The sequence below is a fragment of the Podarcis vaucheri genome (genome assembly GCF_965113315.1).
Source record: "Podarcis vaucheri genome assembly, chromosome: 13".
Lineage (NCBI taxonomy): Eukaryota > Metazoa > Chordata > Lepidosauria > Squamata > Lacertidae > Podarcis > Podarcis vaucheri.
This window is the reverse complement of record NC_138751.1, coordinates 47,846,225-47,861,065: the sequence shown is the minus strand read 5'-3', so window position 1 is coordinate 47,861,065 and position 14,841 is coordinate 47,846,225. Positions and strand designations below refer to the sequence as shown.

General features: G+C 47.6%; 1 protein-coding gene across 3 annotated transcripts in view; it reads right to left on the bottom strand.

Moving 5' to 3' along the window:
- The window catches only part of BECN1 (beclin 1), a 25,860-nt gene extending 11,019 nt beyond the window's left edge, over positions 1-14,841 (bottom strand). Inside the window, exons 1-6 of one of the 3 annotated variants that reach the window (XR_014212806.1) lie at positions 14,565-14,841; positions 11,759-11,887; positions 10,173-10,240; positions 5,972-6,027; positions 1,918-2,008; positions 783-919 (exon numbers count right to left, since the gene is read on the bottom strand). Coding sequence is in view for 2 of the 3 variants with exons in the window: in XM_082195008.1 (XP_082051134.1) it covers positions 783-919; positions 1,918-2,008; positions 5,972-6,027; positions 10,173-10,240; positions 11,759-11,885 (479 nt within the window). In the remaining variant the exon portion in view is untranslated. The remainder of the gene's footprint in view (positions 1-782; positions 920-1,917; positions 2,009-5,971; positions 6,028-10,172; positions 10,241-11,758; positions 11,888-14,564) is intronic. The other 2 variants (XM_082195008.1, XM_082195007.1) reach the window with 2 other exon arrangements.

The following is a 14,841-nucleotide window of genomic DNA, read 5'->3' as shown; positions in this document are numbered from 1 at the left end:
ATGGATGTTTATCTGATTCCTTTTAAAAGGGAAGCAGAGACTCGCACGACAGGGCTGTGAAATGCACATACAGTGGTACCTTGGTTCTCAAACTTAATAAATAATAATAATAATAATAATAATTACTATTATTATTATTACTATTATTGTTATTATTATTATTTATACCCCACCCATCTGGCTGAGTTTCCCCAGCCACTCTGGGCAGCTCCCAATTGAGTGTTAAAAACAATACAGCATTAAATATTAAAAACTTCCCTGAACAGGGCTGCCTTCAGATGTCTTTTAAAAATAGGATAGCTGCTTATTTCCTTCACATCTGAAGGGAGGGCGTTCCATAGGGCGGGCGCCACTACCAAGAAGGCCCTCTGCCTGGTTCCCTGTAAGCTCACTTCTTGCAATGAGGGAACCGCCAGAAGGCCCTCGGAGCTGGATCTCAGTGTCCGGGCTGAAAGATGGGGATGAAGATGCTCCTTCAGGTCTGTTTGACTCCCAAAACGGTTCCAAAACCAAGGCGCGGCTTCTGACTGGCTGCAGGAGCTTCCTGCACTCAATCGGAAGCCGCGTGGGACGTTCGGCTTCCGAAAAACGTTCGCAAACGAGAACGGTCACTTCCAGGTTTGTGGCATTCGGGAGCCAAGTCACTTGGGAACTAAGGTACCACTGTACTGTCTCCTTCAGTGGAAATGACTTGGGGGAACAGAAGCAAAGTTCCTCCGCTGCAAGGAACATTGTATAGAGTGGCTGTCTTGCAGCATCCCTGAACTTTCATTCTCACTCACTTGTAGTTCTGACATTCATTCTCTGTGATGTTGAGCTGCGTGTCCAACTGGTCCAGAAGGGTATCAGTGCATTCTTCACAAAGAGGGTGATCCACATCTGTCTGACCAGACATGATGTCAAACAGGTCACCTGTAACCTGGAGCAGAGGAGATCACTTTTAACAAGAAAATGTGGGGAAGGGGGAACCCATCGAGCAAAGCTGGTATGTTGTGTTATATATACACACATGAGGGCGGTTCATAAAAAACATTTTTTAAGAAATGCCTGCTCCAAAGGTCTTATCTTACTATACTATGGATTATATAGCTACATCTGAAATTTCATGCATATCGGTTAATATCTTGACCCCGCTCCACTGAATTGAAATTTCAGCCTTCACGACATACGAAAATGGCCAAATAAGCAGCTGTTTTTGTGGAGGAGGGTCAGACACACAAGTATTTGGGCTACATTTGATTACATTTAGACTATGGCATTATTGAGAAAGAGACAGAGAGAGAGAGAGAGAGAGAGAGAGAGAGAGAGACAGAGAAGCTGGTCACAAGACTAGGAGTAATATAACCTGGAGAGACCTAAAGCTAGAAATTGATGAAAAGCCACTTTATACTTTTTGACAAAAGAAGACGGTTGGGTCATGTACTGAAAAATGGCATCTCAGTTGAAAGCAATTTGAAAGAGATGAGTCTTCGAAGCCCATTTGGAAGCCAGGACCAATGGGGAGAAGCCATATACAGTGGTACCTCGGTTTAAGAACAGTCCGGTTTAAGAACGATTTGGTTTACAAACTCTGCAAAACCGGAAATAGTGTCTTGGTTTGAGAACTTTACCTCGGTTTAAGAACGGAATCTGAACGGTAGAAGGGCACCGGTGACGGGAGGCCTCATTAGGGAAAGCACGCCTCGGTTTAAGAATGGTTTCGGTTTAAGAACGGACTTCCGGAACGGATTAAGTTTGTAAACTGAGGTACCACAGTATCTCTTGGGAGGAAGATTCGCAAACGAGGATCCACCGCAGCTTGGGCTTGGTAAAGAGAACTGAATTAGCAGTAGCTGAATTATGTACTTCGGTGTGCCCAAATATCTCCAGGGTTTCCCTAAAGATGTATAGCACACACAAGGGTAAGGGACAACTTGCCTTGAGTCTTCTGCTGAGGTTTTCCATCGTGCCACCATCAGAAGCCTCCCCAATGAGAGTGAAGCTGTTGGCACTTTCTGTTGACATCATCCTGGAAGAAACAGGATGGTTTCGCTATGACGTGCATTTCCACAGATGTTTACTCAAAACTCAAAAGATGCTTAGTTACTCCAATTCACCCTTGAGCCCATGTTCCTCTGTAATTTTTAAACAAACAGGTCTTGCTTCTGTATTCAATGAGTGAGCGAATGCTGAGCAACTGTTTGCTCAACGTTTAAGCACATAACAATCTTTAGTTTGGGGCCTCAAACTATTAGAGAGAAGACTGTTCAATATATATTTTATCCCCCACCTCTCAACACTGCAAGTCTTTGGGTCTGCCCAACCCCCAGGAATGCCTTGGGATCAGTGTTTGAAACTCCCATTGTTCTGGACGCATTTTGCGACAGGAAATTTCATTAGCGCGAGCATTTTCTGAGCTCTGGGCACAGTACAGTGGTGCCTCGCAAGACGAAAAGAATCCGTTCTGTGATTCTCTTCGTCTAGCGTTTTTTTCGTCTTGCGAAGCAAGCCCATTGACGGATTAGCGGATTAGCGCTATTAGCGGCTTATCTGCTGATCGGATCATCCGATAAGCGGCTTAGCGGCTTAGAAAAAGGGGGGAAAGGGGAAAAAACCAGCAGGAACTCGCAAGACATTGTCGTCTTGCGAAGCAAGCCCATAGGAAATTCGTTTTGCGAAGCACCTCCAAAATGGAAAACTCTTTCGTCTAGCGAGTTTTCCGTCTTGCGAGGCATTCGTCTTGCGGGGCACCACTGTACTGTGCTTAAGATTTCAGATTAAAACTGCAGAGTGGAAGGAAAGGAGGACGTTTTTCTGCCTCCCCACTTCCAGCTACTCTCTGAAGACTGGAGAAGGGACCCTCTTAAAAATATTAGGGGGGTGGGCAAGGGAAGGACTAGATCATGTGAAAAATGAACGTAATATTTTAGCTGCAGTTCATTCATTTTCAGCTTTGTATTCTTGTTATTAAAAAAGCATGCTGTCGTTGCACCCATAATCTAGGTTTAAGCTGCCATTTTGCTCCTAGCTTTCATATCTCAGTTTCTAACACTGCTTGGGATCATCTTGAGGGAACTGCAGATTTCTGCCCCAAATCTGTCCATTAGGAGACTAGATTCAGGTAGTTAGCCGTGTTGGTCTGACGCAGTCGAAATAAATTAAAAAACTGTCCAGTAGCACCATAGAGACCAACTAAGATTGTTCTTAAAAAGCAGAGACATCACCTTGCCAACAAAGGTCCGTATAGTTAAAGCCATGGTTTTCCCAGTAGTGATGTATGGAAGTGAGAGCTGGACCATAAAGAAGGCTGATCACCAAAGAATTGATGCTTTTGAATTCTGGTGCTGGAGGAGACTCTTGAGAGTCCCATGGACTGCAAGAGGAGCAAACTTATCCATCCTTAAGGAAATCAGCCCTGAGTGCTCACTGGAAGGACAGATCCTGAAGCTGAGGCTCCAATACTTTGGCCACCTCATGAGAAGAGAAGACTCCCTGGAAAAGACCCTGATGTTGGGAAAGATGGAGGGCACAAGGAGAAGGGGACGACAGAGAACAAGATGGTTGGACAGTGTTCTCGAAGCTACAAACATGTGTTTGACCAAACTGCGGGAGGCAGTGGAAGACAGGAGTGCCTGGCGTGCTCTGGCCCATGGGTCACGAAGAGTCGGACACGAGTAAACAAATAAACAACAAGATTGTTCTAAGTATAAGCTTTCATGCACATGCACACTTCTTCAGATGCGTACTTCTTGCATGCACACAAAAGCTTATACCCAGAACAATCTTAGTTGGTCTCTAAGGTGCTACTGGACAATTTTTAAATTTATTTATTTCATAAGGAGACTGTTTTCCTTCTCTATCAGTGTGCAGCTTGACCATTTTACACAAGCCTGGAGTAAATGCTTTGTAAGCAAGTTTGGCAGTGTACTTGCTCTCATCTTGTGGAAAGCCATGGTCAGAACTTCATCCTTGGAAGGAGTTGATAGTAGGATGGAACTGGCTCACAGTATGAGCAGAGGGGGAAGCAACCAGACGCCAACTTGCTCTTTGAATCCTTCCAACCTTATAAGCTCAACTCAAGTTCCAGAGTTCCATCTCAGCTTATAACAGGGCAATTTGAGGCTGATAAAAGTATTGGAGCATACAGAGAGATACAACTGAAAATGACGGCCAGTACAGTGGGCCCTCTGGAAATGAATTTAATTTATTCCGGGGGTCCGTGCACACCCTGAAAAATTTGTACCCAGAGGCGCCCTTCTGCGCACGTGCACAGTGCGATTGAGCGCTTCTGCGCATGCGGAGAAACCCAGAAGTATTCACTTCTGTGTTTGCCACGTTCGCAACCCAAGGATTACGTTATCCGAAGGTAACGTAACCCAAAGGTCCACTGTATTTAAGTGCAGGAGGGTAATAGGGACTGAAAAGCACTTTCCTTTCAAAAAGTGTTCAAAATTCACCAGGCACATTTTGCACCTGGCTATCGGCCACTCATGACCAAGTGAAGTTGTGTGAGCACCAGGATAGTGCCTGACATCTCCACCATCTGGGGATCATTCAATCTGGACTGTTTTCACACACTAATACCCCACCCTGCATAATTCTATCAGTTGTATTTTATCTGCACAATCAGAACGAATTTCTGGAACCAAAATGCGTTTCTGTGCAGCCTGAGCAGGAGAAGTCACCATTAAGGAAAAGAGGTCAGAATAGGATCCACTGTCCCTGGATCAAGTGATTTTTCTTCTTTAAGTTCTCAAAGCTCTTAACCTAGCTCACGGTTGTCATCTGGGTGCTTAACTGAGGATCAATCAGAGTCAGTCCATCACTTGAAAAATAAAGACTTTACCCCAAAATGGCAACTAGACATTCTGTTTTGGCGACTGCAACCTTGGTTGAAGGAGCCATTTGGCGCCTAGCTTATATATCTGAGCTTCTAACCCTGCTTTTAAAGCCTACAAGCAGGGCACAGAACCTAGGGCCCTGCGGGACTTGACATCTTTCCACAGGACCTGCAAGACAGATGTTCCTCCTGGCCTTTGGTTTGGACTCAGTCTGACCCTTATGTTGCCCTCCCCTTATGGTTTTGATCTATGGGCTACTTTTAAAATGAGGCTGCATTTTAAATTGCATTTTAACCTGTATTTTAAATTGGTCCCCCCCCCCCCATCATGTTTTTATTGTAATTTTACTGGTGTTAGCCACCCTGAGCCCGGCTCTGGCCAGGGAGGGCGGGGTATAAATAGAATTATTATTATTATTATTATTATTATTATTATTATCCTGCTTCAGAGCTGTATGTGTATACAGTGGTGCCTCGCAAGACGAAATTAATCCGTTCCGCGAGTCTCTTCGTCTTGCGGTTTCTTCGTCTTACGAAGAACGGCTATTAGCGGCTATTAACGGCTTAGCGGCTATTAACGGCTTAGCGGCTTTAAGAAAAAGGAAACGAACTTGCAAGAACTCGCAAGACGTTTCATCTTGCGAAGCAAGCCCATAGGGAAATTCGTCTTGCGGAACGACTAAAAAAACGGAAAACTCTTTCGTCTTGCGCGTTTTTTGTCTTGCGAGGCATTCGTCTTGCGAGGTACCACTGTATACCGTATTTTTCGCTCTAAGATGCACCAGACCACAAGACGCACCTAGTTTTTGGAGGAGGAAAACAAGAAAACAAATATTCTGAATCTCAGAAGCCAGAACAGCAAGAGGGATCGCTGCACAGTGAAAGCAGCAATCCCTCTTGCTGTTCTGGCTTCTGGGATAGCTGCGCAGCCTGCATTCGCTCCATAAGACGCACACACATTTCCCCTTACTTTTTAGGAGGGAAAAAGTGAGTCTTATAGAGCAAAAAATACGGTATACATATACACATGAGGACCCCAGAGGGTCTGAAAATGCAATAGTCCCAACAAGGCTAGGCTGCTGCACTGTTGGGGCATTTGCAACCTCTGAAAGAGGGCATTTTCAGGGCGCGAACAGAACTCCTAGTCAATACCTGGCTGGGGGGATGAATCTTCGGGACACGCCATCCTGGCGGTTTTCGACAAATTCCTGAGAAAGAAAGTCAGCGTCAGTCCACACCCAACAGAGAGCATCATCCACATCATCCACATCTAGTGCCCACTAGAAAGCTAGTCAATATGCCCCTGGCACAGTCTTCCAGCCACGGCCAGAAGCGCTGCAAGATGCCTGCATGAATCGCACCAGCCCATCAACCGTTTTATCAGCCCACCCACTTACATGATGTGGCTGCATCACAAGGCAAGCTAAGAAGCAGGTGTGATGAATAAACATTTGCAACTTTATTTACAGAGTTCCAGTCAGAATTTGCAACAAGTGTTTTCCATAGTGTTTCCCCCTATTTCCCCTAACATAATGCCACAATGTATGGTTGCATATGTTTTGTTTAAACTAAAGCAAAAGCTCTGGAGAACTGATTTAGATGACTTGATACATTCCCTAGTTCATCTTGCATTCTTAATCTTGCAAAAAAAACCACAACGCCCCCCCCCCCTGCAATCTTTACCTTTAACTGACTAAACTTCATTCTTTATAACATTGTTGCTGCACGGGTGTATTCAAGCTACTGCATGGAACTGTACTAAAAGCTGGTAGTCTTTTTAAATTAATAAAAATTGTGCACTAATCATTGTAATGTGACTTTTGTGGTTATGTCAAATAAAGTTTGCCATGCCTGGTAAAAACAAACAAACAAAAAAACTTTATTTACAGAGAACAAGAAATATAATTAGTAATAACAGAACATTATGTATCCACAGCAGAATGTAACATTTGGTGTAATAAACCAGAAATGGAAGCTGGGGGAAGTCAACAGGGAGGGGGAAACTAGAAAATGGATGTTAAATGATGATATTGAATGTTTGTTATGAGAAAATAATAATAATAATAATAAATTTTATTTATATCCCGCCCTCCCCAGCCGAAGCCGGGCTCAGGGCGGCTAACAACAATAAAACAGTACAAAGGTACAACATAAACAACATTCTAAAATCATTCATTATAAAAATTAATTAATTCAAGCCACTAGCAACCATTGGGCCAGAGCTCTGCGAAGATTGCCGAGGGAGGGAGTCAGGCTGTGCCCTGGCCAAAGGCCTGGTGGAACAGCTCTGTCTTGCAGGCCCTGCGGAAGGATGTCAAGTCCCGCAGGGCCCTGGTCTCTTGTGACAGAGTGTTCCACCAGATCGGAGCCACAGCCGAAAAAGCCCTGGCTCTAGTTGAGGCCAGCCTAACTTCTCTGTGGCCTGGGACCTTCAAGATGTTTTTATTTGAAGACCGTAGGTTTCTCTGTGGGGCATACCAGGAGAGGCGGTCCCGTAGGTACGAGGGTCCTAGGCCATATAGGGCTTTAAAGGTTAAAACCAGCACCTTAAACCTGATCCTGTACTCCACCGGGAGCCAGTGCAGCTGGTATAGCACCGGGTGAATGTGATCTCGCAGCGAAGACCTCGTAAGGAGTCTCGCTGCAGCATTCTGCACCCGCTGGAGTTTCTGGGTCAGTCTCAAGGGCAGCCCCACGTAGAGCGAGTTACAATAATCCAGTCTGGAGGTGACCGTCGCGTGGATCACAGTGGCTAGGTCAGGGCGAGAGAGGTAAGGAGCCAACTGCTTAGCTTGGCGGAGATGGAAAAATGCCGCCTTTGTTATAGCTGCAATCTGCGCCTCCATGGAAAGGGAGGTGTCGAAGATTACACCCAAACTCTTAACGGACGGTGCTGGCACTAATTGCGCCCCCGCAAGAGATGGGAGTTGCCCCCCCAATCCCATATCGCCCCGTCCCAGCCACAGGACCTCTGTCTTCGAAGGATTTAGCTTCAACCGGCTCCCACGTAACCATCCAGCCACAGCTTCCAGACATCTGGTCAGTGTGTCTGGGGCCGAGTCAGGATGGCCATCCATCAACAGATAGAGTTGGGTGTCATCGGCATACTGATGGCAGCCCAGCCCAAAACTCCGGACAAGCTGGGCGAGGGGGCGCATAAAGATGTTAAAAAGCATCGGGGAGAGAATCGCACCCTGAGGCACTCCACACACCAAGGAGTGGCGGGATGACAGTTCCCCCCCAAGCGCCACCCTCTGTCCCCGACCAGAGAGAAACGAGCGCAGCCATTGAAGGACTGTGCCCTGGATCCCCACGTCGGTAAGGCGGTGGTCCAAAAGTTCGTGATCGACCATGTCGAAAGCTGCTGATAGATCTAGAAGAATCAGCAGCCCTGACCCGCCTCGATCCAGCTGTCTACGAAGGTCATCTGTTAGGGCGACCAGAGCCGTCTCGGTCCCATGACCAGCGCGGAAGCCAGACTGGAATGGATCCAGAGCCAATGTTTCATCCAGAAACCCACCAAGCTGTTCAGCAACCGCTCTCTCAATCACCTTACCCAGGAACGGAAGATTCGAAACCGGGCGGTAATTGGATAGATCTAAAGGATCTAATGATGTTTTCTTTAAGAGCGGGCGCACCACTGCCTCCTTCAGTTCCCCTGGGAATGTCCCCGTACCAAGGGACAAATTGATGATATTCCCCAGGGGGGCCCGCACCTCGTCTGGACACGCTCTAATCAGCCATGACGGGCACGGGTCAAGAGGACAGGTGGTGGGCTTTCCAGCTCGGAGGAGTCTGTCCACATCGGCTGGGGATATCTGGTCGAAGTGGTCCAATACTGGACCCGAGGACAGTCGAGGGGCCTCCAGTTCCTTTATTGTATCCAAATTGGCAGGGAGGTCATGGCGGAGCGACAAGACCTTCTCCGCAAAAAAGCTCGCAAATGCCTCACAGCCGTGTGTCAATTTGTTATTTAAATTTGGCTGTCCCTCAAGGGACGTTAAAGACCTAATAATACTAAATAATTGCGCTGGGCGAGAGCTAGCGGATGCAATGGAGGCCGAGAAGTATGACTTCTTAGCAGCCTTCACCGCCATCTCGTAGGTTTTCATAAAAGCCCTATAAGATGTTCTTGAGGCTCCGTCACGGGCACCCCGCCATACTCGCTCTAGCCGTCTGAGGTCCCGCTTCATTTTCCGAAGCTCCTCGGTAAACCAGGGAGCCCGGTTTCTGCGGGGTCGCAGAGGGCGCTTAGGTGCGATCTCATCGATGGCTGCCAGGAGCTGGGCATTCCAGCCCTCAACAAGCTCAGTCAATGAGTCGCCAGGGGGAGCAAGGTCCCGCAAGGCTTGGCGGAATCTCTCGGGGTCCATCAGCCTCTGCGGGCGAGCCCAAATTGGCTCGCCACCTAAGCAGGGTGGGGGTGGAAAGTCAATCCTGGCTTTCAGAGCGTAGTGATCAGACCATGGCACCTTCGTCGGAGGAGACATGATCACATCTATACCGACGCCAAAGATCAAATCCAGCGTGTGGCCTTCTTGATGTGTGGGGCCCGAAACAAACTGGGAGAGCCCTAGTGTCGCCATGGAAGACACCAGGTCCAGAGCCTGTGAGGAGGGAGTGGCATCGGCATGGATGTTGAAGTCCCCCAATACCAATAGGTTAGGGAACTCCAAGGCCCAGCCGGCCACCGCCTCCAGCAGGCCTGACAGGGTGGCTGCTGGTGCGCTAGGTGGCCGGTACACCAGCCAGACAGCCAAGCTCTCCTCGGAGCCCCACACTAGGCCAACACATTCGATGCCGGGGATCGATGGCGATGGTAGAGCCCTGAAAGGACAATCTTCCCGGATTAATAATGCCACCCCTCCCCCCCGGCCCACAGTCCGCGACTGGTGGAGGACAGAGAAACCCGGGGGCGCCATCTCTCGTAAGGTAACTGTTGCCCCTTCGCGCACCCAGGTCTCCGTCACACAAGCCAGGTCGACCCCCTGCAAGATAAAGAAATCTCGCAGGGTGGCGGTTTTATTGCCTATAGACCTGGCATTGCACAGCACCAGTGACGGAGGTGAGTAATCCTTGCTCACCCTACCCTCGTCCCTCGGGATGGGGCGCAGATTGGAAAGGGTACGAGCATATCCATATCTCGATCCCCTTCGCCTGTAACATCTGCCCCCACCGCCATACCTCCCTCGCCCCTCCACGGTAGCAATCCCAGAAAACCAATAATAATAAAAAAAATTAAGGGCTGTGATAAGGGATGTTTACTTCTTGGCAGATAATTTATTAGGAGCTGGTGGCAAACTGCGTAGCTGCCTTAGCTTCATTACAAGGGAGTCAGACCCAAATTCCTTACCTCTGTAAGTGTAGTCTCTTCCTCATGGGTGTCTCCAAGTTTTGCCGGTGCAGTAGTAAGTAGAGGAGCTAGGCAGAAGACAAATGAAATAATTGCCGAGGGTAAACCTTTCCTAATGTGTGGGGCTCCTGTGTATGTGAGGCGTAATGAACCTCTGCCCCCCCCAGATATTACTAAACTACAACTCCCCTCATTCCTGGCCACTGACCAAACTTGCTTGGGCTGATGGGAGTTGTAGTTCAGTAACTCCTGGAGGGACAAAGGTTCCCCACGCCAGGTATATGGGAACAAGCTGTAAGGGTTTAGAAGCAACAGAAGAGTACACTATACTAGAGATGGGGGGGGGGAAATGGGGGGGAAAACAGTTCCCCCTCCCATTTTCCCCCAAAGCCGTTTTTTTCTGGAAAAAATTGAAGAAGAAAAATGGTGTGTGGAATATTCAAACTACATCAAACTGTTTTTTCCCATTTTTTCTGGGGAAAAACAGCTTTGGGGGAAAAACAAGGGGGGGACTGACCCCCCCCCAATTTTTCCGGGTTTTTTCCAGGCCTTCCCATCTCTACACTACACATGCAGTTACTTCCATATTCTTGACAATGATAATAATATATATTTATAGTCCACTCTTCTACTAAAAATACCCAGAGAAGCAAACAACAGTCATAACATGTGGAATAATAAATAAAAGTGCAGGTATAAAAAATATATAAAATCCAACAGCAAAATGCAGACAACCTTTAGAAGAAACAAAGCACAAAGCTAGCAACAGCAGGAGTAAAAAAATGTTCTGAATTAAAATGAGCAGGAATAAACCTAGATACTATGCAGCAGAAGCCTAATGAAACCAAAGCTTCTTCCATTTCTGGCAAAAGATTCACAAAGAGAAAGCCTGATGGACGCCAACTGGAAGAGTGATCCAGTAGTTGCAAGCCCTGAGTCCTGCATTCACCTGCCAAATCTCCCAAGACAGAACTAATGGTGACAGGTTCTGCAGTCAGTGATAGGGATATTCCGGGGGGAAATCTTATGCAAAATAGTATTTGAAAAATCGGTTTGCATCAAAAAAAATTTTTGATGCCCTACGAGTGATTCAATTCAGCAAGTTTATTTTATTTGCATTTAGTAAGCCTGAACTAAGCTCGCCTTATACTGTAGTGTCCGAAAGAGAAAAATTTCTGCAGAGAAATAAAGCACTGGGAAATGCTGCGTTCCACATCAGTGCCTGCAGCTCAGGCACAGAAAGCATGCCTTAAAACAGGGGTCAGCAAATTTTTTCAGCAGGGGGCCGGTCCACTGTCCCTCAGACCTTGTGGGGGGCCAGACTATATTTTGGAGGGGGGGGGAATGAACGAATTCCTAAGCCCCACACACAACCCAGAGATGCATTTTAAATAAAAGCACACATTCTACTCATGTAAAAACACGCTGATTCCTGGACCATCCGCGGGCCGGATTGAGAAGGTGATTGGGCCAGATCCGGCCCCCGGGCCTTAGTTTGGCAACGCTTGCCTTAAAATAAAGCTCAGCCTGGTTGGCATCTGTGGCCTGTACTCCCCGCTGTCTTTCTTCACGGTTCCTTTTCTTACCTGTCAGTTCTTGGATGGTGACTTTATCAAGGACCTTGAAAGACGTGTCTAGTTTAAGGGGCTGGCTGCAGCGCTGGCAAACAAAACTGACCTGTGTGGTGCAGGCAGGTGACTTTGACCCATCCATTCCTGCGAGGAGAACAATGATCTCAGATTGTGCTTCCAGCACTGCCTAGGTGGGCACACATTTATAAACGAATACCTTATGGTTCAGGTGAGACATTTCAGGTGTAACCAGCTGAGGCACCAGTCAGGACTCTGAATAAGGTAGAGGCCCCAACATTAATCACTTTAAGCAGGGCTGGATTTAGGTTTGATGAGGCCCTAAGCTACTGAAGGTAAAGGTAAAGGGACCCCTGACTGTTAAGTCCAGTCGTGGGCGACTCTGGGGTTGCGGCGCTCATCTCGCTTTACTGGCCGAGGGAGCCGGTGTACAGCTTCCAGGCCATGTGGCCAGCATGACTAAACCGCTTCTGGCGAACCAGAGCAGCGCACGGAAACACCATTTACCTTCCCGCCAGAGTAGTAATTATTCATTTATTTGCATGTCAACGTGCTTTCAAACTGCCAGGTTGGCAGGAGCTGCGACCGAGCAATGGGAGCTCACCCCGTCGCGGGGATTTGAACCGCCGACCTTCTGATCGGCAAGTCCTAGGCTCAGTGGTTTAGACCACGGCACCACCTGTCTACTGAAGGTAATGGGGCCCTTTATATGTCCAGATTGTTGTTTTTGTCCATGGAGTTTTCTTGGCAGGGATACTGGAGTAGCTTGCCAGTTCCTGCTCCCATGGACTGCAAGAAGATCAAACCTATCCATTCTGGAGGAAATCAGCCCTGAGTGCTCACTGGAAGGACAGATGCAGAAGCTGAGGTTTCAATACTTTGACCACCTCATGAGAAGAGAAGACTCCCTGGAAAAGACCCTGATGTTGGGAAAGATGGAGGACACAAGGAGAAGGGGGCGACAGAGGACAAGGTGGTTGGACAGTGTTCTCGAAGCTACCAGCATGAGTTTGACCAAACTGTCACTGATTTTTGTGTTGAATATATGCTATATGGTAATTTATGGACCTAACAGGTATCTAAAGCCATTTGCACATAACAAAATATGTATTTTATCAAAGTAATTGTTGAACTGAAATACAATTAAGAAGAAGTATCCAAGTTTTTTCCCCTTTAAATTTTTGGGGGGGCTCCAAGAGAGTGGGGCCCTAAGCCATAACTTGTTTAGCTTATACGTAAATCCAGCACTGACTTTAAGGAAACTGGAGTTGTCACCGTTTTAGCAGTTAAAAACAAACTAAACCAGACCAGTAAAGCTCCACTATTAACAGCCAAAAATGACGGGTTTACTACGCAATCCTAAACATATTTACTACTTATAAGTTCCACTCAATTCAGGGGAATCTACTCCCTGAACAAATATGCAGAGGAACAGAGCAGCAATAAGTTGTGTTTACTACCGTATTTTTCGCCCTATAGGACGCATTTTTCCCCCTCCAAAAATGAAGGGGAAATGTGTGTGCGTCCTATGGGGCGAATGCAGGCTTTCGCTGAAGCCTGGTGCGCACCGACCCCTCTCGCTTTCCAGGCTTCAGGAAGCTCTGCACAACCCTCGGGAGACCGGCTCCGAGGGTTGCGCAGAGCTGCCTGCAGTCCCGGGATCAGCGCAGCTTTACGCGGCCACCGGGAGCGGGGCGCTAAGTCCCGCCCCACTCCGGATGGTGGCACAGAGCTGCCTGCAGTCCTGGGACCAGCGCAGCTCTGCGCCGCCATCCGGAGCGGGGCGCGAAGCTCCGCCCCGCTCCCGGTGGCCGCGCAGAGCTGCCTGCAGTCCTGGGATCAGCACAGCTCTGCCCATCGCCAGCCCCACAAGCTCGGGGGACAGCGGGGAGGCAGAGCGTGCCTTCCCACTGTTCCCCGACCTGGTTCTTCCAGCCCCGCACCTGGGGGGGGAAATAAATTTTTTTTTCTTTATTTCCCCCCCAAAAAACTAGGTGCGTCCTATGGGTCGGAGCGTCCTATGGGGCGCAAAATACGGTATTCTCTCACAGACCAGGGTGTTGCTTAAGAGCGAAATATAGTGGAGTGAATTGGCTGTGGCCACAATTCACAGAATCGTAGAATTGTAGAGCTGAAAGGGACCCCCGAGGGTCATCTAGCCCAACCCCCTGCAGTGCAGTTACTCGGGAGATAAGCCCTGTTGAATTCAATGGAGCGGTGCTGCCCTTATAATGCTACCAGCGGATCAGGAATGAATGCCCAGCCAGTTCCTAAATACCTCTGCTGGAATTAGGGCACTGCAGGCGATTCACCTGCATGGGGCGCTGAGCCAAATGGGGACAAAATATAACAACAACAACAACAACAACAAAACAATACTAATACCTTCTATATTTACACCGGTACCTAATGAGATCCTGGAAATTCTGGATGTATGGCAATCCTACTGGTTGCGTTTCTTATAATTGATTTCAGTGCTTTTATACTGTTTTCGTAGGTTACTTTGGGTCGTCTTCGTGAGGAAAGCAACATAATAATAATAATAATAATAATAATAATAATAATAATAATAATGTGCCTCCTATATTTACACAGTTGCTCCATTAAAAAAAAGCAACTGTGCCGAAAGGAATTATGTCTTGTGAAACTATGGGACCAATTTCAGGTGCCCCTCAAGCGTGTTTCATAGGATTTCCAAGGCGCATTTAATTGCATTTCATTTTAAGGCATTTTTACTTATTTTTTGCATTTAATTCTAAAGGAGCACCCTTCCCCGGGCAGCCGGTTGGCGAGCGATACTCACTTCCCTCGAGCAACGAGAATTGCTGGACCAGCCCCGCTTTCCTTGGACCTGGAGTCCCTTCTTTCTCTCTTTCTTTCTTTCCTTCCCTCCTTCTTTCTTTCCTTCCTTCTTTTCTGGCGCGGCTCGTCTTCCCACCCGAATCCCTTCGGACCAGGTCTTTGCAAAGAGCTTTCTCTTCCGGGGAAGGCGGAGGCCCCGGACCGACGTCACGGGGAGGGTTGCAGGGCAAAAATAAATATATATATATATAAGCCAGTAATTAAGAACCGCAAGCGCC